General features: G+C 32.9%; 2 protein-coding genes across 2 annotated transcripts; both read left to right on the top strand.

The window, feature by feature from the left end:
- The first annotated feature begins 350 nt into the window (after positions 1 to 350).
- On the top strand, positions 351 to 27,444 carry LOC130801866 (CSC1-like protein HYP1). Its single transcript, XM_057665796.1, has 11 exons — positions 351 to 595; positions 6,191 to 6,604; positions 6,734 to 6,886; positions 9,205 to 9,268; positions 10,701 to 10,910; positions 11,855 to 12,043; positions 16,206 to 16,504; positions 18,515 to 18,791; positions 19,398 to 19,673; positions 21,786 to 22,019; positions 25,917 to 27,444. Exons 2-11 carry the CDS (start codon positions 6,324 to 6,326, stop codon positions 26,076 to 26,078), a joined length of 2,145 nt encoding a protein of 714 aa, XP_057521779.1. The 5' UTR covers positions 351 to 595; positions 6,191 to 6,323; the 3' UTR covers positions 26,079 to 27,444.
- Positions 27,087 to 27,797, top strand: LOC130800989 (uncharacterized). Its single transcript, XM_057664733.1, has 2 exons — positions 27,087 to 27,219; positions 27,445 to 27,797. The coding sequence occupies exons 1-2, from the start codon at positions 27,087 to 27,089 to the stop codon at positions 27,795 to 27,797; spliced, it is 486 nt and encodes a 161-aa protein (XP_057520716.1).
- Positions 27,798 to 27,826: the final 29 nt, after the last annotated feature.

Here is a 27,826-nt window from a genome sequence, read left to right as displayed (position 1 = left end):
TAAGTTGTTTAAATTTTATATGGACATAGATTGCGTTTCAGTCTTCTCTCATGTTGTAAACCCTCTTTTGGATTTAAAGTTATTAAGTTATTTCTTAGTCGTTAAGCCTTACATCTATTTTATTAGAAATAGATGTGGCGGTAACACTCCCATGGGTAGGTTTTGGTTCATGTTTTCATTAAAGGTGTTTTCAAAAGTTCGACCTATTCTGAAAATGTTACATTATCACTTATAATTTTAAAGTAACACATGAGAAAATTAAGTTAATTAAATGAATTCATGTCATATAAATAATTTCGAAAATGAACAAATTATATAAGTTGTCTCAAGGCAGACTTCCTAGTCTTAGTAAAGTTTGGCCCTTACTAATATGTGACGATTTGTTGCGGTAGTGATACGTGACTGATTCGTCCCTCGTGGCTCAGCGATGCAATCAGCCGACTAAGACGGAAAGCCGGTGTTAATCTGACATCTTGGTTTCATGTTTACGCCTCGCTCATAAACGAACTCGGTTCTTTTTACATTCCTTCCTTTTGAATTTCTCTTCAGATTCGACCTTCCTCTTCCTCCTCCCTTTTTCCGCTTTTCAACACTGGTTAGTTTAATTTTCTCATTCTTCAGTTTTGTATAAGGAGTACATCATAATTGGTTGTTTTACTGCTATTTTTTTTATTTTTTATTTTTACTTTAAACATGATGGAGATTCGTAACATATATGTTGCTCTTTCCATTTGTAGCTGAATTTATGAATTCTGCCATTTTTTTGTTCTCCTTAAGCATGACTAATGTGCATATGCATATTTCTTCTTTTCTATATAAGCGGGTTTGATTATTGTCTTTAATTCTGTCATTGGGTATTTTACCAAAACGTAAAAAATGATGACTGAGAACATTGGTATTTTATAGATTTAACTAGCTGAGATTCAGCTCTCTTATTGTTATTCCTTGAGAAATACCAGAGGGTTGATGGACTAAATATATCACTATAAATAAAGCTTTTGTAAGGAGAACGTGTACTTGATGCTGAATTTTTTTCCATCTAATTCATAATTCTTATGGAGTAAGGATATCATGGATGCTGGTAATTGTCATGCTACTTTTTGCTTATTCATCTCTGAGGTACACGGGTTGATTTTGAGCCGGAAAGGTTTATAGACTTAGAATTTTGGATCGCCTTTTCTTAGATCATCCATGCTGAGCAGATATCTTAGGAATATTTTTTTTCTTGGTTCTTGCCGGAATTAGTATGCCAGGCAACAAGTAGCGGAAAATAATATGTATTTTGCATTGTACAATGTTCATTTTTGAATTTTCAGCGTACCAAAAAAAAAAAAAAAAAAACTCCATGTCATGGTCTTTTGAAAATTGCCATCAAGTGACTTTCTTTTTAATGTTCCATTTTACCAACCCTCACCAACCAAAATATTTTTGTAGTTGTAATTGTGTTGATCGAATAAGGGAAAGTTGTATTAAAACAATTGATTGAGGTCGAAATGAATAAGGGAATCTAAGGAACTTCTTTATGTGTTTATGTATGTGTACACAATTAGCCTTTCTCTATTCTCTTTCGTATATTGCACAACAACTTTAGAAACAATATCTCTATACATTTGATTTGAATCAAGATGTTTAGTCGTTGACCGATAGCACTCTAGAGTTCTGTTGTAGATACCATCCATGGTTTCTACAAAATACATACCATAAACTTTACATCTCTTTCTAAGATTGTAATAGCTTAATCAAGATCAAGTTCTTGAACAAATGGCTGAAGAAATCTATCAATACCAATACCAACTTTTATGCTATATTTTGGATGGAATCGCAACAACATAATTACCCATGCTTCTCAGGTGGACTTTGATACATAGTAATTGATTGACAAACCATTCCTCTTTGTGAGTCAATCAAAAGTGGCTAGATGATTTTGGAAGTAAAATTATACAATAAAAGGATTCATTTTGAAATCGTTGAAGGTAAATGTAATTACTCTATGTTGAGATGTGCATTTGGTAGATGGATTGCATCAGAATAGAGAGGATAAGTTTGGTATAGAAGCATGATCTGAAACAAAAATCTTTTAAAGGTCTTGTATTATGAGCTTTGAAATTTTAACAATCAAATTACTTGGAAGTTGGATTTTACTAAGATGACCAAATGCAATATAAGTAGGCTTGTTGAGAGTGCTCAGTTGAAGTTCATATTCAGAAATTAACTTTATAGAGGGTGACTTTTTAAGGAGAGTTTAGCAGTAGTCATTTTTATATCTTTGACTCTGCTCATGATTTGGTGTTAGTCTCTTGATTTTTTGTTTAGTAAGCAGTTTTTATCAATATGAATTAAGGAGAAAAACCCTCTTTTTACGAGTTTTGCGTAGGTTAGGTTTTGCTGAAGCGTGTATCTTAAGTGAGACTAACTTTGTTCGATATTGCATATTTGCAATGTAAAAGGCTAGGGAATGTTTGATAATTAGTGTATTTGATTTAACTATGCAACTATACAGATGAGAAGAGTTTTTGCATCATGCAAATGAATAAGTGGAATCTTCTTTTTTAAAATTTTGAAAGTAATTTGAAAAGCTCATCAAAGAGTCTTGTACAACTCAAGTCTTTGTTAAGTGTACCTTTTCTTTTATCATTAAAAAAAGCTTTTTTCACCACTTTTAGAGTCTAGTTGTAAACATTCTACAAGGAAAAATAATAATTGGCTGATCAATCTAGTTTTTCTAATGAGTACATCTATATAAAAAATTGAAATTCATTGGTTGTGTTTGCATTGTATTATGCTTCGTATTAAGCTTCTTTTAGTGAGATTTATGTATGGAGAGTTCTTGAATATAGATCAAGTATACTTTATAGCAAAATTCTTGGATATTTCTGTAGTAAGTGTCGAGATGTTAATGACATGACACCTCATGGTGTTATGTTTCTAGGACATCACAACGTAAATTATTGATGAAAAATATTCATTTATTATAGTGATTCAAGTTTTCTAGAATATATATATTTTAATTAGAGTTTTTAATGGACTTTTTAGAGCGGAGTACATAGTATAAAAAGGGTGAAAATGACTAATATGTTAAAATACTAACTCATAATGACTAATACTCCATGATTTCAAATAATAGGTTACATAATAGGACTTTGTAAAATGGATAGCTCAAAATCTGTCATAAATGGCCACTATTCAATAAAATGACCTTATTTGTATTCTTGGTATAAGTAGGAGCTTAGGGCATCAATTTATTAAGTGTTAAAATCAAGATGAAATTTGTTAAGCTTCATGTTAGAGGTGTTTGATTTAGTTCTCAAGTGCTTGGAGCTATATGATCACTTAAATCAATATTCGTTTTGAGGGTGCTAACATTTTTAGTTTTGTAGAGCGTTTCTACATTCTTTGCTAACAAGACGATGCCAATTAATAATCAATCTTTTATTTTGTTATCTAAACTAAAATGCCAACTTGTTTGATGGTGGATCATTTTCATGACATTCCATAACATTTCATCACACTAATGTCATTAAGTGGCTCCCAACTATGCTTCCATCTAGGTAGCTTTATAGGAGTCAATAGTATAGTTCATTATATCTAATATTGAAGAGCAAGCTAATTTACTACATTTTTCATGGTATCTAATTACATTTAAATATTCGAAACTAATCATTTGGAAACCTTGTTTTGGTCGAGTTTAGTCTAGTTGTACAAAGCAATGTTACCTGGAACGCAAAACATACGGTTGTTTCGATTGAGAATGTTGGACCCAGTTGGCGGAACGACACTGTATCGGTTCGCTTCGGAACTAATCATTTGGAAACCTTATTTTGGTCGAGTTTAGTCTAGCTGTACAAAGCAATGTTACTTGGGACGCAAAGCGTACGATTGTTTTTCGATTGAGAATGTTCCGCCCGATTGACTTTGGAACGCCTACAAAATTGTCTAAGAGTGTTCCCTATATACGTCGATCGAATTGTTGAATTAGTTAAGAAGAAGACAAGAAGAAGAAGATAATCAGAGGAAAAAATTAGAAAAGAAGAGGAAAAAAAGAAAAGGAGGAGAAAAAGATTCACCAGTAACTGCCGCCACCATTAAAATTCTTGAGTTCATCCAGAAAAATTAAATAAAGGGACTAAAAAAAGGATCCACTGTCAAGGCCTCAAGGGTTTTACATAGGAGTGGGCTCCTTGATTTTGTAATTTGTTTTAGGAATTAAATAAAAGATAATGCCAAATGGGCTTTGAGAAATAGAATAGTAAATGGATAGTATGCTTATTCTTAAGTTCTTTTATTTTAATAAGATTTATATAAGGGATTTGATTTTATTAAGTTCTTTTGTTTATCTTGATTTAATATGTGATTTAATCTTTTGTTTATCTTATGGCTTTATTTTGTACTAATTATGTTGAATTTTTTAATAAAATATCATGAAAAAAATACTAGTGAACCAAATAAAGGATTTAATTTCTGACATCTTTTGAACATGATTTTTTTAAATAAAAAATGTTAATCCAATGTTTCGGAGTCTTCTTAGGCAGCGTTTTGCATTTTCGTTCCCGTCCCACGTCCTAAACCGTATTGCGTTTCAGGTAACATTGGTACAAAGAGACGATAATCCATTCTACAAAGCAACCATTTGGAAACCTTATTTTGTCGAGTTTAGTCTAGATGTAAATAAACATTTTCAATATTCTAGGTTTTGTCTCTTTGATTTTCTTCGTTCAATCTCCTATAATCTGCAAATGGAGGCCATAACGCCTTAAATATTGGTTGCAAGTTTGAACGAGACCTTCAGTGATTTGGGTCGCATTTTGCCGGTAATGTGGGACATGAGTTCTAGGTTGCGGAATGTGGCTATGATGATTTTATAAACAAACCACATGAAACTATTTTTAGTTTATGTGATTGTGCTCCAATATCTATAGTAATATCTTTGGAAATCACTTCCTTTTATGTTTAAGTCTATTTCAATTAGAAGTAAATATTCGAAAACTATTTTGATGGCATGTGGTTGCATATAGGAATTCCACATAAACTTTGCTATTCGGAAATACTTTTTTTGTACTTCAACTAGCTGACTATTAGTAGAGCATATGAGATTAGGATGTTGGGATTCCAATGATGCACATCAAATGGTTGTGTGTCAAGATTCCACTATTCTTCATCAGCATTATAGCTGACTTCTTTTGATGGTTTAATAGCAATTTCATAGTGTAGCTATAATGCTTATATGATTGCTGATTAAGTCAGGGTATAATGTAAAATCTTAACGGTGTCACAACATTGTTTGATTAATTTTATTAGCTTACAACTGCATTGTAAGCCGCAACAACATTAAAATCATCCGCAGTGACTACGATAGTGAATTTATGACTATATTTGAGATTTTTCAATAAGAATTGGGGCAAAGTTCTATATTTGTGGTTTGCATCTAACTCCTTGTTGAAACGACTAGTACTCTCTGTTGGTTACAGTTTTACTGAGAACTAGCTTGGACAATTTTGTGGCTGATAATTTGGTGGAAACCTTTTAAATTTATTTCTTTAGAACTTTCTATGCAATCGCCTTTCATAGTCAAAGGATTCTCGAAACTCTTCTCTCTCTCCCTCACCCTCTCTCGTTGTTTGGGAGGACGGACTAGTATATCTTGGATATTATATTATGTGCTTTTCATTTTAAGACACTTTATCTATATATGTGAATTTTCTATATCTCATCAAAACTTTCTGTAACCTCTTTTTCCATGACATGAATTTGGTGGCCCTCTTGAATTTGTTTGCTTTAAAATTTTCTTAAGGCAAACATACTACGCCACCGTTTTGTCTTTTAGCAAGTTTTTGGTGGGTGATAGGATGTTTTCATGGCTATTTACCTAGATTTTGAATGTTCCAATGTGTATGTTATTTGATTGCAAGGCTGAGAAGATAATATTAGTGATTTGTTCTTTTATTAAGCTACCTTTACTAATGCTCTTCGTATATTGGTTGCTTGCACTATGATAAGACTAAAATATATTGAGTACATTGTTGGTTTATGCATGACTTCGTCAGCTTCTATGTTAAATATATTTTTTTGGTTTCTTGTCTCATTTAAATAATTGGAATTTTTCTTTTGCATGTGTGCTGACACTATGCTGAAAATGTTGAACAATGGTATTTAAGCTTGATAAGCCGACTTACTTTTTTCTTCTTTGTTTTAGGGGATTTACTGTTTGGAATATCTCAGTCTTCTAGTGATCTCTGTGCTTATCACGTGTGAGGAACACAAGAGGGGGGCCTGTAGGTGGAATACCATTTTGTTGTTGGATATTTTAATGTGGTTATCTATTAAGAATGATCCTCTCAGCTCTTCTTACATCTGTTGGAATCAATCTTGGACTTTGCCTTTTGTTTTTCACTTTGTACTCTATTCTAAAGAAGCAGCCGGGTAACCTCACCGTTTATGCTCCACGTTTAGTTGCTGAAAGAAAGCTTAGACAAATAAGTGATTTCAACTTGGAGAGGCTTTTACCTTCTGCTGGTTGGGTAAAAAAGGCATGGGATCTTTCAGAAGATGAACTTTTGGAGAACTCAGGTCTAGATGGAGTGGTTTTTATGCGAATCTTCACTTTCAGGTAGTCTGTGAAATGTTGATAACTTACAAATCTGTTTGTTATGGAAGATCTTTCTTCACTAATTTCTATCATTGTGTCACAATTGCTTTTTTGTTTTTTATGTTCAGTTTTCAATGTACTGTTGTGCAGTTTGAAGGTATTTGCTGTTGCTGCAATTATTGGCGTATCTATTCTTCTTCCCATTAACTTTTTGGGAAGTCAGCTGGATGTTGATTTTTCTGATCTGCCCAATAAGTCTTTGGATTCTTTCAGCATTTCTAATGTCAACAATGGCTCAAACAGGTGAATGCTTCCACTTTATCTTCAAGTAGCATATATGTTAAATTAATTTTGGCCTCGTGTTCCAGCACATACTGCTTTATGGTTTTGTTAAAATGGTTCATTAAAGCTATTTGTGATCTCTTGGCTTTCAATTGGGCTCCTATAAGCCATTAGTCTTTTAATCTATCTCCTAAAACATTTGGTCATGTTCTGTTTGCTAAATTAGTGTTTCAAACATTGGGTTTGCAGAATTATTTTATCCTTGGAGCATGTTTTTTGTTTTACAATATACTTCTGTCCTATACCGTTTCTTGTTTCTTATTTTGATGGAAGTATTTTTTTTTGTTTCGGATTATAATGGACTATATTAAAATTCCTCATCAAACAAAGTGCTTGTTGGCTATAAGTGTCTTATCGTTGACCCTGATGAAGCTTTTGGTTTGACCCTTTTAGATGATATTTTTCAATTTTCAATTCTCGTGGGGGCATCCTCTACTTAGGGTTGCGCAACACATGCTATAGCCAATCCTAGTCTTTAGCGACTAAGGAATTGGTATTGTAGTAGTAGTTGTTGTAAGCTTGTCTACTTTTGAGGGCTTGTGTCATGAAGGGCTAACAGATGTGTTTTGAAAGTCCAAAACTAAGAATTATGGGTGGTCAGAGAGTCATGTAGGAAATTGCTTGCCAGAGATCTGTATGAACAGTTTGCAAGAGCATGTTTCATGCTTGATCTTGCTTAGCATGTATGTAGTTCGTGTTGTTTCCTAGATGATTGCAGTCATTTAATTGTAATGTAATAGTCATGTATGGAGGCCTCACTAGGGTATAAGTAATCTCTGATTTCACTTCGAAGGGTCTCACATTATTTGTTGTATTGCTTTTCTAATTAATAAAGACTGTGATGTTTTTCTCATTTGGGTACATAACTTACATCTTGGACTCTTATTTGGTGTCTGGACTATAGATAATTGAATAACCATTGATTTAAAGAGCTTAGTGATTTAGTGTGAGTGTAGCTCATTGCTTATAATTTTTTCAAATCGCAAAAACCCCCCATAAAACTATTGTAATTTGATGAAGAATGTGGATTTTGTTCAAGATTCCCTGTCTTGGCATCTTGCGACCAATTGGGAGGTAAAGGAATATTACGACTTGTGTTTTCTATGTCTTATGAAATAGTGGTAGGTTGTCTATACCTGATAGTACCCTAATATAATTTGTAAGAGTGAGTAAAAATCACTAATTTACATAATATTAAAGGTTTTACATATCACAATCTCTTATTGTTTTTCTTTAGTCAATTATCATAGCTTCTTGATCTATCTTTGGATGTTTAATCTTGTGGAAATTGTTGAAATTATTCACCATAGTTTTTGAATGGGACTAAAGTTTACTAATGCCATGTGTGTATTTGGGGTGGTATTTTCGTAACAAATATTTCTATACAATGAAACAATAAATGGGGAATGTTTGTGGCTTAAATGAATGGTTTGTCATTTTGATTTTTTGAATATACGTTTTATGCCAAGAAAGCAAGCAAATGCATGGCATTCACAACTTCGGCAGTTGCTGTTGGGCACTAGTGATAGTATAAATTAGTACTCTGTTGAATTTAATGTCTAAGTTTGAAAATGTGTTAGTTGCCTAATTTGCTAATTTCCCATGTATTACAATCCAAAACATGCGTATTGAATACATGTTTAGGCTAACTTACAACAACAGGTGGTAAAGTGCATCCCATTTCCTTATACCAGAGATCGAAAAATTGGGTAATGCTTTGTATACTTATAATAAGGTGATCAATTTTATTTAATCTTCATAGTCAATACTTGTAATGAAAGCGCTAAACATCTCCGTACGAGAGGCTTTTTAAGCATGCGAAACTGTGCTTGTTTTGTCCTACTTAACTCTCCAAACGCTAACCATTGTATTCCCTTATAAACTAAACTACTGTCATGCTCTAAGAGTCGAGAATCACCCAACAAAATTTACTTAAGCACCTGTGAAAGATCACATAGGGTGGCTCTAGCATTCGCACTTGTATATTCTTTCTTTATAGATAAGCTGATGTACAAATCGAAATGTTCTTATTCTTTCCTCTTATGTATTTGTTCTTACACGTTGAAAAACTGAGTTTTGTGAACAAAAACTTTTCGATTATCATGATAATGTGAAAAAAATGTTTTACCCTGTCTTTATCTCCATATCAATATTTTTATACTTGCTAAATGTTTGGAGTGCTCCTTTTGTAAACCCTTGTTTTCCATAGTTTATTATTGGAATCTTTGGAACATTCACTTAAGTTTCTACTGACATTTTGCATCTTCTATTATTTGAAGGTTATGGATTCACTTTTGTGCTGCATATGTTTTTACTGGGGCAGTGTGCTATCTTCTTTATTATGTAAGTAACACCTACTAATTTCATGATTGCATATCTACAGTGGACTATTCATTTTAATTTTTTTGTTTGACCGTTGTCAATGTTAATAGTAAAGAAACCTCTTTGTAGTTGCGAATGTGATGCATAAGATTTAGTGTGGTAGTCTTATGAGAAGTGCAACAATGATTTTATGTGATCAAGGAGTTTCTCTAAGGTTAATTGGAAAATTGTTAGGCAACCATGTCCCATTAAGCCATCTGGCTATATGTAATGGGTTTGGATATCGACCCTTTTAAAGAAAATTATAAAAGGAAAATAGGTTTAGTTGAAATGTCTCTGCTGCTATAAATGAATGGACATATATCAAAAGATAGTATTAGGAACTGAAGATCATATGAAGGAAATTGTCTTTGTTGGATTGGACTCATGGAAAAAAACCGCGGTCGCGGATTCGTTTGCGGTAACATTCGCGGTGTCGCGGAAAACGGTTTTAACTGAGAAATAACGTGAATTGCGGCCTATGTGGTGTGATTTTTTAAAAAAAAATCACATAAGGGGTTTTGAACTCATAATTACATTTTTGTTCTTAAGCTACTATTATTATGCAATAATATGCAAATAGCTATTATAATTGCAATATTTGAGATTCTTTTAGTTTATAATTAATTAATTTAGTAGTTATTAGTTAATTATTTTGTTAATCAACTAATATTATGAGTAACTATAATTTAAGTAATTGTAATAATTAATGTTATTGGATATTAATAAAATTTTAACGGGAAGACAATTACGTTGTAACGGTGGAATATCGTTATAACGATAAACACGTTATATAACGGTCAACGTGGCATTTTGCCCGTGAAATTTCATGCACCGTTATATAACAGGATTTAACGTCGCAGCAACTTTCAAACAGGTTATATAACAGGCGTTACGTAACGTGACGGGGGAATTTTTATTCCATGATTGGACTAGTGTGACATCGAGAACAACCCTAATAAGAAAGGTGAAAGGCTGAAACATAGGGGATAAAGAAACAGGGAGAGAGGGGGCAAAGATGACTTGAACGACGAGATTAAGAGAGAGAATTAATATGATATATTTTGGCTTATAACCTAGAAGTCCATATGACAAGATATAGGAATGCACACAGTCGGAGAATTTAAGTGGACAACATAGATTATTGGTCCATGTGCAACCCTTTTATGCTATTTAGGTTTTTGCATTGTTATTGTTGTGGTCTACAGCTTTATGTGCAAGCAAGTTTGTTTTTTTTCTTTTTCCATGTGTGTTAATTGGCATTGTTATTGTTTGCGGGCTACTATGTTAGGAAGCTAAGCCTATTTTATTTGCCTTGTGTGTTAAATGGTACCCTATTAGCCAAGAGGCAATATCACATTGCAGGAAGTGTATATTATCTAAATATAATCCAAAATTCTTTTTTTGTTTGTAGGAATATAAATTAATTTCTTTAAAGAGGATTGCATTCTTCTATGGTTCTCAACCTCTAGCTCACCAATTCACAGTTTTAGTTCGTGGTATTCCTGTTCTATCTGGAAGCAGCTTTAGTGAAAATATTGATAATTTTTTTAGAGATTACCATCCCCACACATACCTTTCTCATACAATTGTTCGTCGGACAACCAAACTTCAACAGCTTATGGTAAGTTTATTTTTTTCTTTCTTGTTTCTAATTTTTTTTCATTAGGTTTAAAGGGTGGTAATTGTATGTTACTTCATAATGATTTGGTTTTGTTTAAATTTTTTTTTGAAGTAAACTAACTCTGGGGAAGCTTTTTAAGTCAATGGGTTGAAACTAACATTATGAAAGAAATGATGATATTTAGTTTAATGAAGTGACATTTATTTAAGTATCTTGGTAAAAACGTCATGTTCTATAATGTGAAATCTTGTTTAGTGGGGCATTTGGTCCAATAGAATTTTTGAGAGTGAGAAACTGTTAACAGATTTACATGTGATGATAGTTGGTTTTATAATAGTTTATTTTTCATGAATTACTTTGTATATTGTGTAGGAGTGTGCATGGATATTCTTAATAATATAAAGTAGGAAAACATTGAAGGTATGAACTATAAAGATAATGATACTCCATTATTGTGGCTCCTAATATTCTTGAGGTTCATGAGCCGACAGTGCAATCAGTCTACATACTTATAGTTTCTCTTATCTTTGACCTTCGTCTAATCTTTTCTGTTGGTGCATTCTATTAATTATATTTATATTTCTAGTTTTTTTTGTTGTGTATGAACGCCCTCCCTAAATATGCAAATTTTTTTTATAAGCTTCCTCTTAATAGAACCTTATTGTATGCTTGTGATAGAGCACATAAAATATCTTGTAAGCTAGTTTTTCTTGTGGTAGTTTCTTGCATTCCTGTCACCCTTGGCCCCTCCCCCTGCCCTTCACTTTTTCTAGTTTTTTTTATTTTATTTGTTTTTTAGTGTGTAATGTTGTGTATAAGAGAGCCTTAAAGTAACTTTTTCCTGGTGGTGGTTAGAGCTAGATTTATTTTTATTTTTATTACTGTTCTTATTCGATTGTAGTATTTAGTTTGTGAAGCTCAAACTTATGCAGAATTTCCTGTAGGATGATGCAAACAAACTTTACAGAACAGTAGCTCAGATGAAGTCTGATGAACATACCAGTCAAAGGTCTAGGTATAACGGCTTTTTAGGGTTTTTTGGTACCAGAGATCGACATTTACATACTCTAGAGAAAAGATTAGAGGTTATGGAGGACAATATGCGGATGGAACAATTTTCATTGCATGAAAAGGTGTGCTTTTTGTATGCAAATTTGAAAAACTCTCCCCGTCCCACTCATTTAGCATCATTTGCTATGTTGGTTCTTCTCACTCATTTTGCATCATTTCTATTTTTGGACAATGACCCACCCCTTTCTTTAATCTCATCTCATTCACACAATTTACTCTCTCTTTTTCTTAATAATCACCACATTTTTCATGGCTACTAATTCAAAGGTATGGAGTAGTATGTGATACTCTTATGTAAGAGTCACATTCATTGTTCGACTATAAATTTGTTGCTTAATCACATGTACTTATGACTGCCGTGCTACTAGTACTCGGTCAACTAAAAGGGTGGACGTGTTCTCTAGCACTTTTTGCTCTTCTCTTTTGCTTAGTGGAATCTTCCTTGGAACTAATACAAAAACTTGTCGGTTGTCAAATATTCGAAAATTACTATAGTAGGTAATTTTATTGAAAAAGAAAATTAAACAAATCATAAAAAAGGAAAAAATGGGGGAGAGGAAAAAAAAAATCCCTCCTCCCCAACCCGACTCATAAATTCGACAACTGCCACCACCATTTCCTTGTAGACTTTCCATTAAAGTGAATGAAGAAATAAAGTAAAATCAGAATCTTTGATCCTCATGGAGAAGTTATACGAGGTGAATAAAGCGTAAAAACCTCCCTAAATTAGTGCATATACATGTTTTAATGAAATGTACAATCATTATACTATATAATAAAGCAATAGAAGACTTGGACACGTGCCACTACAACAAGAAAAATTTTCCTTCCCAATTTTAATACTTTGGTTATTTTAGGTAATTTTTTTTCTAATTCAACATATTATCTATCTATCTATACATCATACTCTATACTAAAGCAATAGAATACTTGGACACGTGTCACTGCAACTGCAAAATTTTTCTCTCCCAATTTTACTAGTTATTTTAGGTAATTTTTTATTAATTCAACATACTATCTATCTATCTATTACACTATATATTAAAGCAATAAAAGACTTGAACACGTGTCACTGCAACAAGAAAAGTTTTCCCTCCCAATTTTATTACTTAAGTTATTTTTGGTAATTTTTTAATAATTCAACATGTTATCAATCTATCTATCTATTTATACATCATACTATATACTAAAGTAATAGAAGACTTGGACACGTGCACTGCAACTAGAAAAATTTTCCTCCCAATTTTACTACTTAAGTTATTTTAGGTAATTTTTTTTTATTAACTCAACTATCTATCTATCTATTTATCTGTCTATCATCATACTATATACTAAAGCAATAAAAGACTTGGAAACGTGTCACTCCAACAAGAAAAGTTTTATCCCCAATTCTACTTCTTAGGTTATTTTAGGTAATTTTTTACTAATTCAACATCATACTATATATTAAAGTAATAGAAGACTTGGACACGAGTCACTGCAACAAGAAAAGTTATTCTTCCCAATTCTACTACTTAGGTTATTCTAGGTAATTTTTTAACTAATTCAACATACTATCTATATATCGATTTACACATCATATACTATATACTAAAACAATAAAAGACTTGGACACATGTCACTGCAACAAGAAAAGTTTTCCCTCCCAGTTCTACGGTTATTTTAGATAATTTTTTTATTAATTCAACATACTATCTGTCTATCGATTCGAATATACTAATAAAGAAACAATTATGACACATGTCGAATTTACGACAAAAATTTTATTGCTCTTTTCATGTTGTTATTAACAAATATTTTTAGCATATCATGTAATATCTTTTGATTAGATTTGTTTAATTGATTTTTTACAAAAGATTTTTTTAGAACTATACCTTATTTACTAATTTTTACTGTATACAATCAATTAAAATATGTAGTATCTTTTAATTACCATAGATGATTATCAGATGACATTAATTATTTATGTAAAAATTGATTTTCATTAAATATTTTTGTAATATATTAAGAAAAGAAAATAAAAGAAAATAATTTTGAAATAGTTTTTTTATAGATCATCATATATATTACTTACATGACTATATTAAAAATCTACATAAATTAAATAGATTGCAAATTAATTGTTTGAGTATATTATTAGGATAATATATCGGTGAAATAAATTTCAAATGATAATTCTATCACCTATGTTTGACAAGTTTATAATACATAAATAAATAAATTAGGTTATATGTTAATTATTATAGTAAAAAAATATATTCTTTAAAATGAAAACTTATTTTAAGGTTTCACAAAGACATTGAACATTTGAATTATTTTTTGGGAAATTCCACATGGTAGCATCTAGTTTTCATGAAACGCCAATGGTAGCAGTTTTGTAAGATTTTTCCACATGGTAGCATCCAGTTTATGTACCAACTTCCATAGCATTTTTCGTTAAATTTTTGTTAATTTCTGTTTAATTTATTATTTTGTAAGATTTTTCTACATGGTAGCATCCAATTTTTGCTCTCAAATGTTTAATTCACCATTTTAACGTTTTATTCACCGATTAATTTATCAACGCCCTTAAATGTTGTAACGATTTTATTTTCATTCAAATTATTGGCATTATAAAGTTCAAAAGGTGCATTACAAACACTAATAAATAATTCAAAAGACGCATTTTATAAGCTCAAAAGGTGCATTTCATAAGTTCAAAAGGTGCATTCAAAGCACTAATATATATCTACGTAATCGTTACAACATTTAAGGGCGTTGATAAATTAATCTGTGAATTAAACGTTAAAATGGTGAATCAAATATTTGAGAGCAAAAACTGCATGCTACCATGTGGAAAAATCTTACAAAATGATGAATTAAACGAAAATTAACAAGAATTTAACGGAAAATGCTACGGCAGTTAGATAGTGTATAAATTAGATGCTACCATGTGGAAAAATCTTACAAAAGTGCTAACACTGGCGTTTCATGAAAACTGAATGCTACCATGTGTAATTTCCCTTATTTTTTATATTATTTTTTATGCGTTGAAATTTTCTGTTATTTTTATGTACTTATAATTTATATTATTTAGTGCATGATTTTATGATTATGTTTTATATATATATATATATATATATATATATATATATATATATATATATATATATATATATATATATATATATATATATATATATATATATATATATATATATATATATATCAGTAATATGTATCTCAATCTAATAGTAATACTTTTATCTTTTTTAAAACAAATCAATTTATAGTTTCTATATAATTTAGGGGTCATACAATAACTTAATTACATGTATAGATTAGTAATTTTTTATTTAAATAATTCATAAAACGTGCTTGACACGGGAATCTATCTAGTAAAGAAATAAAGTAAAATTAGAAACTGTGATAAGAGATAATCAATTCAAGTTCATACTATTAGAATAACCTCCCTAAGATTTGCATCATTTAACTTTGTGTAATCTTCTTTTATGGTTTAGCTTTTTTTATTAAAGTTTTTAAACTATCATGTATGAATCTGTCATTGCCTTTAGATATCGTCATTTTGTTAAAAAAAAATCAAACCTTTTTGAATTTAAACTTGCAAATTTTTTAGTTTTTCCACTTGGGATTCTTACTTAATCTTTTTAAAGTTCTCTATTTTGCTCTTAGTTTAAAGGGTGTGCCTTGCTTTGCGCCTTGTGAGCCTCGAGCTCAGGATCGGCTAAAAAAGCCCCGACAAGGTTAGGCAAAGTCAACTACAAGAGGCATGCGCTTTGGGCACCTCGATGCGATTCACGCCTTGTGCGCGCAGTGCACCTCCTTGTTGGGCTAGGTAATTAACTTATGCTTGTTTGTTCGAAAAAGAAATAAAACTCGAAACCCAAATTTACTTGAATATGAAGTTCAAAAAATCGTTGCTTCTTTAAGAAAAACAAAAGGCACGCGAAGAAGAAAATAACTCTGGGAAATCTTCAAATTTTCGTTATAATTGTTTTGTATTTAAGTGGTATTTATTGAAAGGATAATGAATGTTTTATAGGTTGTTAGTACTAAAATATGAAAATCATGTTAAGCTTTAGTGAAAAAGTGTGCCCCGCCTTCAAAAAGCTCTCACCTTCGCATCTATAAGACTACTAAAAGTGTAATTTTTGGCTGCAGTTGTGCAATTACTTTGGGAATGATTTTGATTTGATATTTATTGCTTTTGAGTTCCTTTTTTAGGAAGTTCCAGCTGCCTTTGTGTCTTTCAAATCACGATATGGTGCTGCAATAGCTTTACACATACAACAGGGGATCAATCCTACAGAGTGGGTCACGGAACCAGCCCCTGAGCCTGATGATGTTTATTGGCCTTTCTTTTCAACCTCATATCTCAGGAGGAGGATATGCAAGTTGGTGGTGTTTGTGGCTTCGGCTCTTCTCACAATTCTATTTCTCATTCCTGTTGTGGTTGTTCAAGGTCTTACTCACTTGGAACAGCTAGAGAACTATTTTCCTTTCCTTAGAAGCATCCTAACAATGTAAGTGAGTAGCTTTTGGTTTGTTACGGATTGATGTGATAAACAAAACATTTCATCAAAGAAGTATTTGCACAACTTGATTCAGTTGTTTGTAATTTGATGATATGGCCTTTAGATATAAACTCATGAGAACTTGATCTGTAATTAGACAAGAAAATTACATACTACCTCGGTTACAAGATTTCCAATGGTGTTTTGAAGTTGAAAAGTCACGAGGCCTTTTGTAGTGCTTGGGATGATTTACTATATTAACTAGTCATATTGTCATACATAGAAAGTCCAAAGATCAGTTCAAGAAAACAGCAACCAAACAACTATGTTTAATCATCTTGGGAAACTCTATCCATTTGTGTCATTAATACCAAGACTAGACTTTCTAATCTCCGAAGTACTTTCCTCCTTTTTTCTTCTAAATCTGACGTACATTACTTTGCTGATGCATCATGATTCATGATAGATGGGAAAGCATTCAATTGACTAACCATGATATTGAAAATATGTTCTATTGATGCATGATTACTACTCTTGTCTTTACGCAAGAAAATATGGTTGCCTATTTCACTTCATCTGCTTCATAACAAATTTTGAGCCAATTGAATTGCAAAACCCCATTACGTAACATGTGATTCAAAATCATAGAGTAACAATCTGAGCTCTTTTAGTGGATGGGAGTATAAGATATAATTACCCATTTTATTGTCTCTGGCAGCTGGGTATTAAGCGCTTGTTTAGTTGGGGAAAATTTAATTTATTTTAAAATTTTCTGTTCATGATTCTGACTTGCTCTCTCTCATTGTACTTTGTTTGTTTTGAATTTTAAAAGTAGTAATAACAACTGGTGGATTAGATCAATTAGGTATTACTTTGAATCAGAGTATCAGACATTATTATTCCTGGCTTTCATTTGAGATCATATTGTACACTTGATGTGGTACTTTGTATGTTGTATCTATCTCTTTTGTTACATCAATAGAGTTATTTTAATTTTTAAAAAATCATTTGAACAAAATGATGCCGACTACTAGAATTAGTTGACATTTTGTTGATAATTAGCACTGCTTAAATTGCTTCCTGTTATTTCTAATTAAGAACAGTTAAAATGAATGCATAAACATAAAGAAAGGTAGAGTGAGAGGGGAGTAAATTGGAAAGTGAAAAGAAAGTGATGAAAAGGTGAGAAAGTAGATGAGGAAACATACCTTAAGAAGAAATGTTGCTGCTAATATGACAGTTCCTAGAAAGAGTAGTGTGTCAACTGGAAACTAATCAGAAATGTTGCTACTACTATGACATTTCTTAAAGAAGATAATTAGAACCTGTTGATCCTCCTTATAAATTGCCAAAGGTAATATTTTTGGAAGAACAGAAAGACATTAACGGTGAAACTAGAAAGCATGAAACTAATGTATACATATTTTTGGCACTTGGCAGCATGGTCTGAAACCGCGGTTGTGGTTGATATCCCAAGATCAATTCTGCAATGTACAGTTTAATTTTTGAAGGTTCCAGTGGGCGTTGGTTTCATCCCATGATTCTTTTTTTGGCCCTTGCATTGAGATATTGATTTTTTATTGGTTTGACAGTTCATTTTATTTATAAATGTATGACAAATACTCATTAGACCAACTGAGAAACAATATGTAGTGGATTATGTGCTATGTATTGTGTACAGCTTATTGTCCAATATTTAAGGTCATAGTGGGCTGAGAAGACTCTTAATAACTTGGGGAAGTGAAAGAGTGCCTAATAATTTGCAATTTAGTGCTCTGTATATCATGATTTGACTTCTGTATCCATGTTCAGTTGCAAATATTTATTATATTGTCAACATGACATGTTGTTGGTCTGTTTTTACTGTTTACATGCCTGGGAAGAGTATTCAATATTTATGTTTACATGTTTGCATGAATCTAATGTATTATATGTATTCTGAAATCTGAACAAGCAACACTTGACTTGCTTCATCTCTGTGCGTGATCATTGAAATGTATATTTGTTTTTGTATTTCAGAACTTTCGTTAGTCAGGTGATAACTGGATATCTTCCGAGTCTCATTCTTCAGTTGTTTCTATCTTTTATACCACCAATCATGAAGATGCTGTCTTCTATTCAAGGTTACATATCTATGAGCGAGATCCAAAAAAGTGCATGTAATAAGGTGCTATGGTTTACAATATGGAATATATTCTTTGCAAATGTGCTATCAGGATCAGCATTAAGTCAAGTTAACGTGTTTCTTGAGCCTAAAAAGGTTCCTACATTACTTGCTCAAGCCGTTCCTGCACAGGTATCTATCTTCTCTTGTAAAATTCTGCTCTTTTTATTGTAAAACATATACTCCCTTGTCCCTCGCAATTTGCCTCATTTCTTTATTTTGGTCAATTTTGCGAACTCAATGGGACATTAGAAGTATTTATGCCCTTGTACTTGTTTCTTAATTTCATTTTGATTCTTATGACCACAATAACTAGTAATTATCATGGGGTTTAGGTCGAACTAGTCTTAATATAGTGCAAAAATATGGTTTCAGTCATGATCGTGGTAAAGGATTTCGTGGTCAATGCGGCCAATATTTTGCTTGTGGTGAACTCAAATACCTTTATGATATGGTGGCGATTCGGTATTGCGGCCTTGTTTTTGCACTATGGGTCTTATTGGCCTTTTTGACCCCAACCAGCCTGTTTAGGTTTCATATATTAAGGACTGGGTTTTATATTTAGGCCTTTTTATGCTGGTTAAAGATGGCCCATTGTGTCTACAGTTGAGTTGCACCGCACAAGAATATTCTTCATTGCTACTTGTTAAACTATTGATGATTTTCTTTGCAGTGCTCACTAAAACTTGCATAAAAGTTGTGTGATAAATTGGCTGAGATATGCCACTATTAATGCAGGCTTCATTCTTCATTTCATATGTTTTGACAAGTGGATGGACTAGTTTATCATCGGAGCTATTTCAGCTAGTCACTCTCATCTGCAGTTTCCTGAAAAGAATTTTTTCTAGAGAAGAGATTGATGATTTAGAAGTCCCAACAATTCCTTATGAAAGTGAAGTTCCAAGGATTCTCTTCTTTTTGCTTCTTGGAATAACATATTTCTTCCTTGCTCCACTGATTTTGCCATTCCTTCTAGTTTACTTTTGTATGGGTTATCTCATCTTCCGAAATCAGGTTAGTTTTATAGAAGTATTTCTTTATGTTTCATTGTTTGCTTCATTTGAACTAGTTGCAGCTTTATGACATTTGGTAGTGTATTTGAGAACTTTCAGATGTGAGAGGCACATCTGCACATGTACACGTAATGTTTTAAGGCAATACCAAATCGTTTTGTGGATCTGTATGATCTTTGCATCTGCTCCCTGCAATGCTTGTGGGTATACAGCATGCTACTCATGCGTTTGGCTCCACTTTACCTACTGCCAATTTGTATTTCTCTAGTGTTTCTGGCTTAGTAGACTTATTAAAGGAAACTGCTGGACCTTATTTGTACAGAATTTTTTGCTCTTTTCTTCAATTAGCAGAAATACATTTGAACTTAAATATAAAATATATTAGGAAGGATATTAATTGGATTACTTTGTAGCGGAGCTGACTGTAAACCGTTACTAATACTTTACAAGGCTTGCTTTACTGGTCAATTCTGATGTTTGATAATAGGTATCTGTTATGCAAGGCAAGTATTCTTTACTTGTCATGTTCCCAATTATTGGAAAAAGAAAAGACTTCTGAAAAGACTAGGAAACGGTATATTTTCTACTGCTAAATGTAACTCAAATTTGTGAATGTAACAACTCATTTGAAGTACCATATTCATGCTTTGCTCTCTTTTTTGCTTATATTCCTCTAATCACCATCAGCACCAAGTTATTAGTGATTATGCAGTCATCCAATACACACTGAAAGTGCAACCTCCTTTCAGAAATGAAGTAGGAAGGGGGAGGGGGAGACATTTTTACTTATCAAAAAGATTCAATAAGAAAAGTGATTCAATCGGTACTACAGTTTTTACATGTATTTGATGCTAAGTGTATTTATATTATATAGATATTAAAGCTGATCAAAGCGGTAAATGTAGTTTCTCAATTGATAGATATTGGAGGCGTATGCTTAACCATGGTCAAGTTTTTGTTAGTTTTTTTATTCCAGCTTGTAGCTGAAATGAACCATTTAACTCCATTTCAGTCTCTTGAAACGAATATGAATTTGTGCAACATGCACAAAGAAGACTGGCTATCTAATGAGACTACGCACAAAGAAGACTGGCTACTTGGTGATTTGATATAATTTTCTACCCTAAACATTTCATGAGATTCTTACATATGATGTTACAAGTAATTAAGTATAGAACATGCCATTACCTTAATGCCATTAAGGGGCTTCCACCTAAGTGGTTTGTAGAAATCGGATGGACGCAACTTTACTCTTGTTAGCGATAACAAAGAGTTTTTTTTATTGACCCTTGGCAGCAAACATCATTTGCAGCTTCACATAAATAAGAAGTGTATTTCATTTAATGAGTATTTTAATATAGTCTAATATAAATTTAAACCAAAGTCCTATAATTCTTTGGTCCCATTGAAATAAGGGACATATTACAAGTTGCTAGTCTGTCTCACTCATTTTTCACCATTTAAGAGAAAAAACTCACATCTTTTCCACGTTGATGCAAAATGAGCGGGACAAAGGGGTATCAATAATGAGTTAAAATGATTAGCTTTGTATTTGGTTTACTATTGTATTATAGAAATGCAAGATTGGATATTTTCACTTAGAAAATTGCTTGATGGAAAATAAATTTAATAACCGAACTATATTTCACTGACTTTAGGGCGTCAATTTTGGATGCTCCTTGTCTATTACAGTTGATTAGGTTACCAAGACTGTTTGTTTTAAGGAGCTTCTATTCAATCATTATGTTGCTCTTTTGAATGCTCTTTGGAAGCTAAACTAAACCTCTTATCATCCATGCTCATGATGTGATTATTTTGCCGACTTTTTGGTGCCTGGTGTTGATGTTTCCTAGTCTCTTAATGGCTAACTTTTAAAAATAATTATAGGCTTGCTAAATTATTAAATGGGTTATCCTAATACCTTTTCAAGTTTGAACTATACTTGTCACTGTTGTTTATGTTCCTTGTATATCTGAAACCAGATAATTAGGGCTTTCTACAATAGGTTGAAAATGTTAGGATTATATTAGGCAATACTTGCTTCTTTCAGGCCTCTGTGCAACATTTGATGTATAATAGATTAATTGTAATATTTATTCTCGTTTGGTTGCAGCTTTTGAATGTCTATGCACCAAAGTACGAAACTGGTGGAAAGTACTGGCCTATTGTGCATAACTCAACAATATTTTCTTTGGTTCTCATGCATATCATAGCTATAGGAATTTTCGGGCTGAAAGAACTCCCTTTGGCATCTAGCTTATGCATTCCTTTACCTATTCTCACACTTTTATTTAATGAGTATTGTCGCAATCGTTTCCTGCCTTTGTTCAAAGCATATGCTGCTGAGGTATCACTCTCTCTCTCTCTCTCTTCAGTGTTTTGATGTTTAGGTGTATCAAAGTTTCCCCTATTTTCACGTTGTCTTCTATGTTAACTTTCTTGAGTGACCCATCTGTTTTTATGTGAAACTTGGGTGGATAGTGTAAAAATAAGGCCACATCGCATCATATCGGCGGCATTGTAAAGGTTTCAAAATTAACGAACTGATATTTCACGCGTTGTAAATGTGTAAAATATTGCATTTTGGGTCGTATCAAGGGATATCTTAGAGGATTTTGGGTTGCTCATAGGAGGTTTGGGGATTTTCTATTCTTTAATCTGCGGGATTTTAAAAATAAGAGGGAGCTCAAAATTTTGTGAAGATGTTGCTACTACGCAATTCTTTAGTCTGTCTCGTTGTAGAGGAATTCACAAATTTTTAATGATCGGATATTACCATTGGATATCATTTGGGAGAAAGCTAAGTTCTTAGCGTGTTTATGGGCTAAAGTAGATGGTGTTTTTGAGCACACTACTCTAAATGATCTTTGTAGGAATAATTAGAGGATTGTAATTAAAATTATTATTGATTGATCTCTTTTGAGATTTTCCATCTCTAACCATAGTCCTATTAATTAAGTTTTCTTTATCAAAAATAAAAGAGTTTTAACCCCCATCTTCAAGCCCAAAAGACTAAAAATGCTAAATTTGTAAAATAAAAGCCGATTTCAAATATCTGAATTTATTTTTTTCAATCCGAATATCTGAATTTTAAATCGATATCAGATTAAACATACAATTTATAAATGAATTGGTATTTCTCGGATCAAATATTTTTGCACACCTCTACTCGCAAGTAAATAGGGTTTCATGATCATATCAAACACGAACTTCATGGTTGTAGTATTCATGTAAGATGCTAATATGTCATGAATTATTTGGTCCTTAATCTGAATTGATCTAAATTAAGAATTCAATTACAAGCGAATATTCTCTTTCGAGCTCAATGACCAAGCAATCAACATAACCAATACAATGAAAAGCTCTTTTAAAGAGGTCTATTACCCATAATGATAATTTCTTTTTCTGAATGAATTCCAAGCATGAACAACAATGAAATTAGCACACGTAGACATTGACAAAAAAAATATGATCTTAATTAAAACATAACCTTTGATTAAGAGTTTCAATACAAACAACCATTCAAAGACATTCTTCTACTTCACAAGTTTACATTCTCCCCATATCAATGGTATAAGCTAAAGACATTTGATCGGTTGAGATGTATGTATGAGAAAACAGTATGGGATAACATGTGGAATGAAGACATGACAAAAGGTTGGAGTTGCACATATTAAAGATAGGAGAAAGGAGAATCAGGTGGCGTCACAGAGAATTATGAGCGTGGTTTTTATAAAAATTATCAGTGGATTTGTTGTTTTTATGTAGTAATGAAGTTTCAAGAGTTCCTGAATGTTCTATTCTTCATCACTCGTCTCCCCCCTCAGTGGATTTCTATGCTACAGCTCTTGACTTTATGTGAATAATGCACTTAAAGATGTTCCAAATAATGTTTGTTACCAAGGTTCAATCGAAAATAATCGTTGGTTACCACTGACAAGGATGATGTTGCATACATCCGACCCACCATACCCGCCTATGTGGGAGCCACTTAATTGCATAGGTAATGAAATGTTGTTATTGAGCATCAAGATGAGCGTGATGATTGTGATATCCAAGATTGGAATGTGGAGGGCACTTTGTTCAATTTAAAAACTAAATTTTGTAAAAGCAAAGGCAAAATTATTGTGAATTAAGGAGGTTTTAGAGACATGTCAAAAAGAGATGAGGCTCATTTGTGAGCGATTTGTTTGATTAGCAAAGCATTTTTGATGCAGAGGAAGAGGTGGTAAATGCTTGTACATGTCTAGAAAGATCTAGAAGGGGTTTTTGAAGGAGAAGCATAGACAATATTAGAAAATGAGAAGTGGGCAAGCAATGGGGTTGTTTTCTATAGACGTTTTTCGAAAGCTGCAGAATGGCTTATGGAGGAATTTTATTGAGTTAGAGAGGAAGAGTGACTTTTTCAATAGGTTGATGTTATTAGCATATAGGCTTCATTATTCTATTATTTTTCGCTATTTAATCTTAGAAACCTTGTAAAGTGATCATTGATAAAAGATGACAAGGGATCATAGTCCAATTAGTTTGATTACTTGTATATAAAAACTCTACACTGTGTTAGCCAATCGTTGGAATAGGTCTCCAAACATTATTTTGCGATTCCATTGTGCTTTAATTAAAATCAAATTCTAGGTGTTAAACTTGTGCCCAATGAAATTTCAGATGAGTTATGTCAGAAAATTTTGAAGGGATTGGTTTCTAAGCTAGATCTTGAATATGATAGGATCAGTTGGAATTTTGTTGATATTTTTGAAAGAAACAGGTGGAGGTGTTGGATCAAAGTTTGTGATTATTTATGTAATGGTATTGGTGCCCCTTGAGCAGCTCTTATCAGTCAGTGTTTTACTGCTAGGACACAACATCCTTTTCTGTCCGCCAATTCTTTTCCTTGGAGTAGGTTGGGACTTGACAATCACTCACGTCGTTTTGTTTTGGTTCATGTAGTCAACCCCATATGTTCACTTTAAGGCTTTGGCATTGCTTGGTGCAGTAGGTTGGAAGTTAGGTGATAAAAAAAGCTCCGTGTTCCTGTTAGTCTGTCAACGTAAAAAATTCCTAGTTACCTTGGTAGCAATATTACCCCAGTTAAACCATATAATTTTTAGTTACCTGAGCGAGAAATTGATTGTGCATAAGTAACTTGCTATTGTTCATTATCCAGTTGATATGGATTCCTCGCCCTAACTCGCTATTGTTCATACGTTAGTTCATATCCTGTTGACAATTTGATTCAAGAAGATGCCCTGTTAATTTTGTGTACATTTGACTGCCATTGAGATGGTGCGTTTTTCAAGAGAAGCGATCTGTTTTTAAAGAATACTTGAGCAATTCGAGTTAGTTGGCCTACTTTGTCTATCTAGCTTCCTTCTTGGGACTCTTTCATAAAAATTAGAAAAACGTGATGCTTCTCATTGGATTGGAAAGTCTGGAATGGGCACCATATTCTTCTAGTCCACTGTCTGCATTTCAGCCTTCTGCAAGATGAGAATATGTTCTGGGATGAAAGATCAGAGATTTTTTTTCACTTTGGACTTCTCATCAATCGATTTCTTATGTACACTTACACAAGTGTTCTTACATTGAATTCTCAGTATTTCGGACCTAACTTTTTTTTGTGGATGTACCTCACCTTAGGCATCAAGATTTCCTTCATCAGTGGATTTGTTTTTTGTACTTTGTTCTTAAATTTCAACTAATCGAATTCCACCAAAAAATCATTTCTGTTTCGGTAACTTATCCGGTTCAGTTCCTTTTCAGCTCATGGCACTCCATATTATTAGGATTAAAGCCTTGACATCGTAGTTGTTTTTCTCCATATCTCGCTTAACATTCGATAATATGATTTACTAAAAAACACCCTTCAAAGTGCCCTACATAATATCAACAAAATTGACAAAACGTACAACGCCGCAATGAGGAAATAATGTTTTAGGCTAATATATCCTTTTTTTTTCCAATTACTCCAACGCCTTTAAATAGCTTCCACCTACGCGGAGTTATAGGGTCGGAATTATACAACCCTACCCTTGCCGGCGATAACAAAGAGGTTATTTCTGATTGACCGTTGATAGCAAATATCATCTGCAACTTCACATAAATGATCCTGATTGCAGAAAATATACTCATCTAGTTCACCAATGTATTTATTAGACCTAAATTTCTCCATTCCTTTACTGGTCTTTTCTTTCTATTTTGTAGTTCAAGATCTTGCCTAAAAACTTTTTGGTTTCTGGTGTTGCAGTGTTTGATCAAAAAGGATAGAGAAGAACAAAATGATCCAAGAATGACAGAATTTCTGGAGAAAGTAATGACTGCATATCAGGATCCAGCTCTGAAGCCTGGTCAATATTCCAGGAACACTGATACCCAAACTTCTCCACTTCTTAATTCTACTCAAATTTGAACTTTTTCAATGTTTTTACATGAATAATCTTGTGTGTATGTTTAAGAATTCTCAAAATTAAATTTAGTGCATGATTTTTTGTTAAATTGGTTTGAATGAAAAAAAGCATGATTTCCACCATGAATTTTTTCAAGCCCCAATTTTGATTATTATATTATGCTATGTTTTGCTCTAATTATGTAAATTTTTAATGAGATTGATATATTCAAATCATGAATTATGAACCAGTAGCTGCCAAAATTAGAAAAAGAAAGATTTTGAAAGCGTGTTGAAGGTATCAAGGTATTATTACTTGGCTAGCGCTCAAATTGTTCTGGGTTAGCATTTTAATGGAGGATTAAAAAGGAAGAAAGTGGAAGGAAGAAAATAGGAAAGATATTGGGAAATTCTACGTGGTATATTGAAGGTAATGAAGATAGCAGTGTGAGACTAATCAGCTAGACAACAGAAGGTGCAGCTTTTCTTGATCAGAGGCAGAAGGTTTTATGTGCAGCTAATATTCAGAAGTTTATTTTTCCTGAAGCTATTCAACATAGAAGATATATGATGTATCTAGATGGTCTATGCAGTTAATATTTTGTCTTTTGTACACGTCTTATATTAGTCAGTTAGTTCATCAGATTGTTAGGGATTCTTAAGTGTTGTTAGTTAGTTATAACAACCTCCTGTTTTTTGTTTGTTTCTGTCTTCTGTCTATATAAAGACAACAACCCCTCTCTTTGTAAGTGTGATTTCATCATCCATAAGAAGAATATTTTTCTGCCCTTTGTTTCATTTTGTAACATGGTAACCCTGAGGTTTTGGGTTTTCCACGTGGTAACCAAAAGTTGATTATTTCTTAGTGTGCAAGGGAGATCGGCCCTCATGCTTGGATTGTAAGGTGGTGTTGGGTACAGAGATGCCCACCGAACATAGGCTTTTAGTACTGGTTTTTAGGATGAGAAAGAAAATCGTAGAGAAGAAGGTCGAGTCCAGGGGAAAGATCATGTGGGGAGACTCAAATGAGATATGGTCACAACCCTGTCAAGCAAGATAAGTTTATTGCGCTTTCCAAGTCAATCAGAGGATGCGAATGAAATGTGGGTGAACATGCCAAAAACCATTAGAACAGTAGCAAAAGAGACCTTGGGGGTGTCTTCGGGTAAACCAAAAGTGTTCAAAGAGTGTGGTGGTGGAACGATGAGGTGGAAAAGAAGATAAAGGATAAAAACAAGAGATTTAAGGATCTTAAGGCATGCACGGAAGATCAGGATAGAATAGAAAAGAGAGTGAGCTATAAAGAAACAAAGTGGGCGGCAAAGAAAGCGGTAACGGAAGCAAAAAAACCGTGGTTATGAGGACTTGTATCGGAAGCTTGACACCAAAGAGGGGAAGAAGCAGATTTTTAAGTTGGCAAGGACTAGGTCTAGGCAACGGCAAGACTTAGAGGCAGTGAAATACATCAAGGATGAGGGAGGACGAGTCCTCCTTAGACAAGAGAACCTCAAAACCAGATGGCTACAGTATTTCTCTCAGCTTCTCAATGAGTCTAGTGGGCCAAAGGAGACGGATAATCAAATTTTTGACGTTCAAAGACCACTGAAATATGGGTCAATGAATGATATTACCACAGGAAAAGTAAGCGAAGCTCTCAAAAAAATGGGGAGAACAAAGGCAGTCGAGCCAGATAACATCCCAATTGAGGTGTGGAGGGGTTTAGGAGAGGAGGGCATTAGTTGACTGACTAACCTCTTTAATATTATTTTGAG

The sequence above is a fragment of the Amaranthus tricolor genome, chromosome 15 (genome assembly GCF_026212465.1).
Source record: "Amaranthus tricolor cultivar Red isolate AtriRed21 chromosome 15, ASM2621246v1, whole genome shotgun sequence".
Lineage (NCBI taxonomy): Eukaryota > Viridiplantae > Streptophyta > Magnoliopsida > Caryophyllales > Amaranthaceae > Amaranthus > Amaranthus tricolor.
The sequence above is the reverse complement of the archived record's forward strand: the minus strand, read 5'-3'. Positions and strand labels throughout refer to the sequence as shown.

Coding starts and splice junctions, on each gene's coding strand:
- LOC130801866 (XM_057665796.1), top strand. CDS start 6,324: ATGATCCTCTCAGCTCTTCTTACATCTGTTGGAATCAATCTTGGACTT. Junction 6,605..6,733: donor ATGCGAATCTTCACTTTCAG/GTAGTCTGTGAA, acceptor ACTGTTGTGCAG/TTTGAAGGTATTTGCTGTTG. Junction 22,020..25,916: donor TCAAAGCATATGCTGCTGAG/GTATCACTCTCT, acceptor CTGGTGTTGCAG/TGTTTGATCAAAAAGGATAG.
- LOC130800989 (XM_057664733.1), top strand. CDS start 27,087: ATGGTCACAACCCTGTCAAGCAAGATAAGTTTATTGCGCTTTCCAAGT. Junction 27,220..27,444: donor GACCTTGGGGGTGTCTTCGG/GTAAACCAAAAG, acceptor TTGACACCAAAG/AGGGGAAGAAGCAGATTTTT.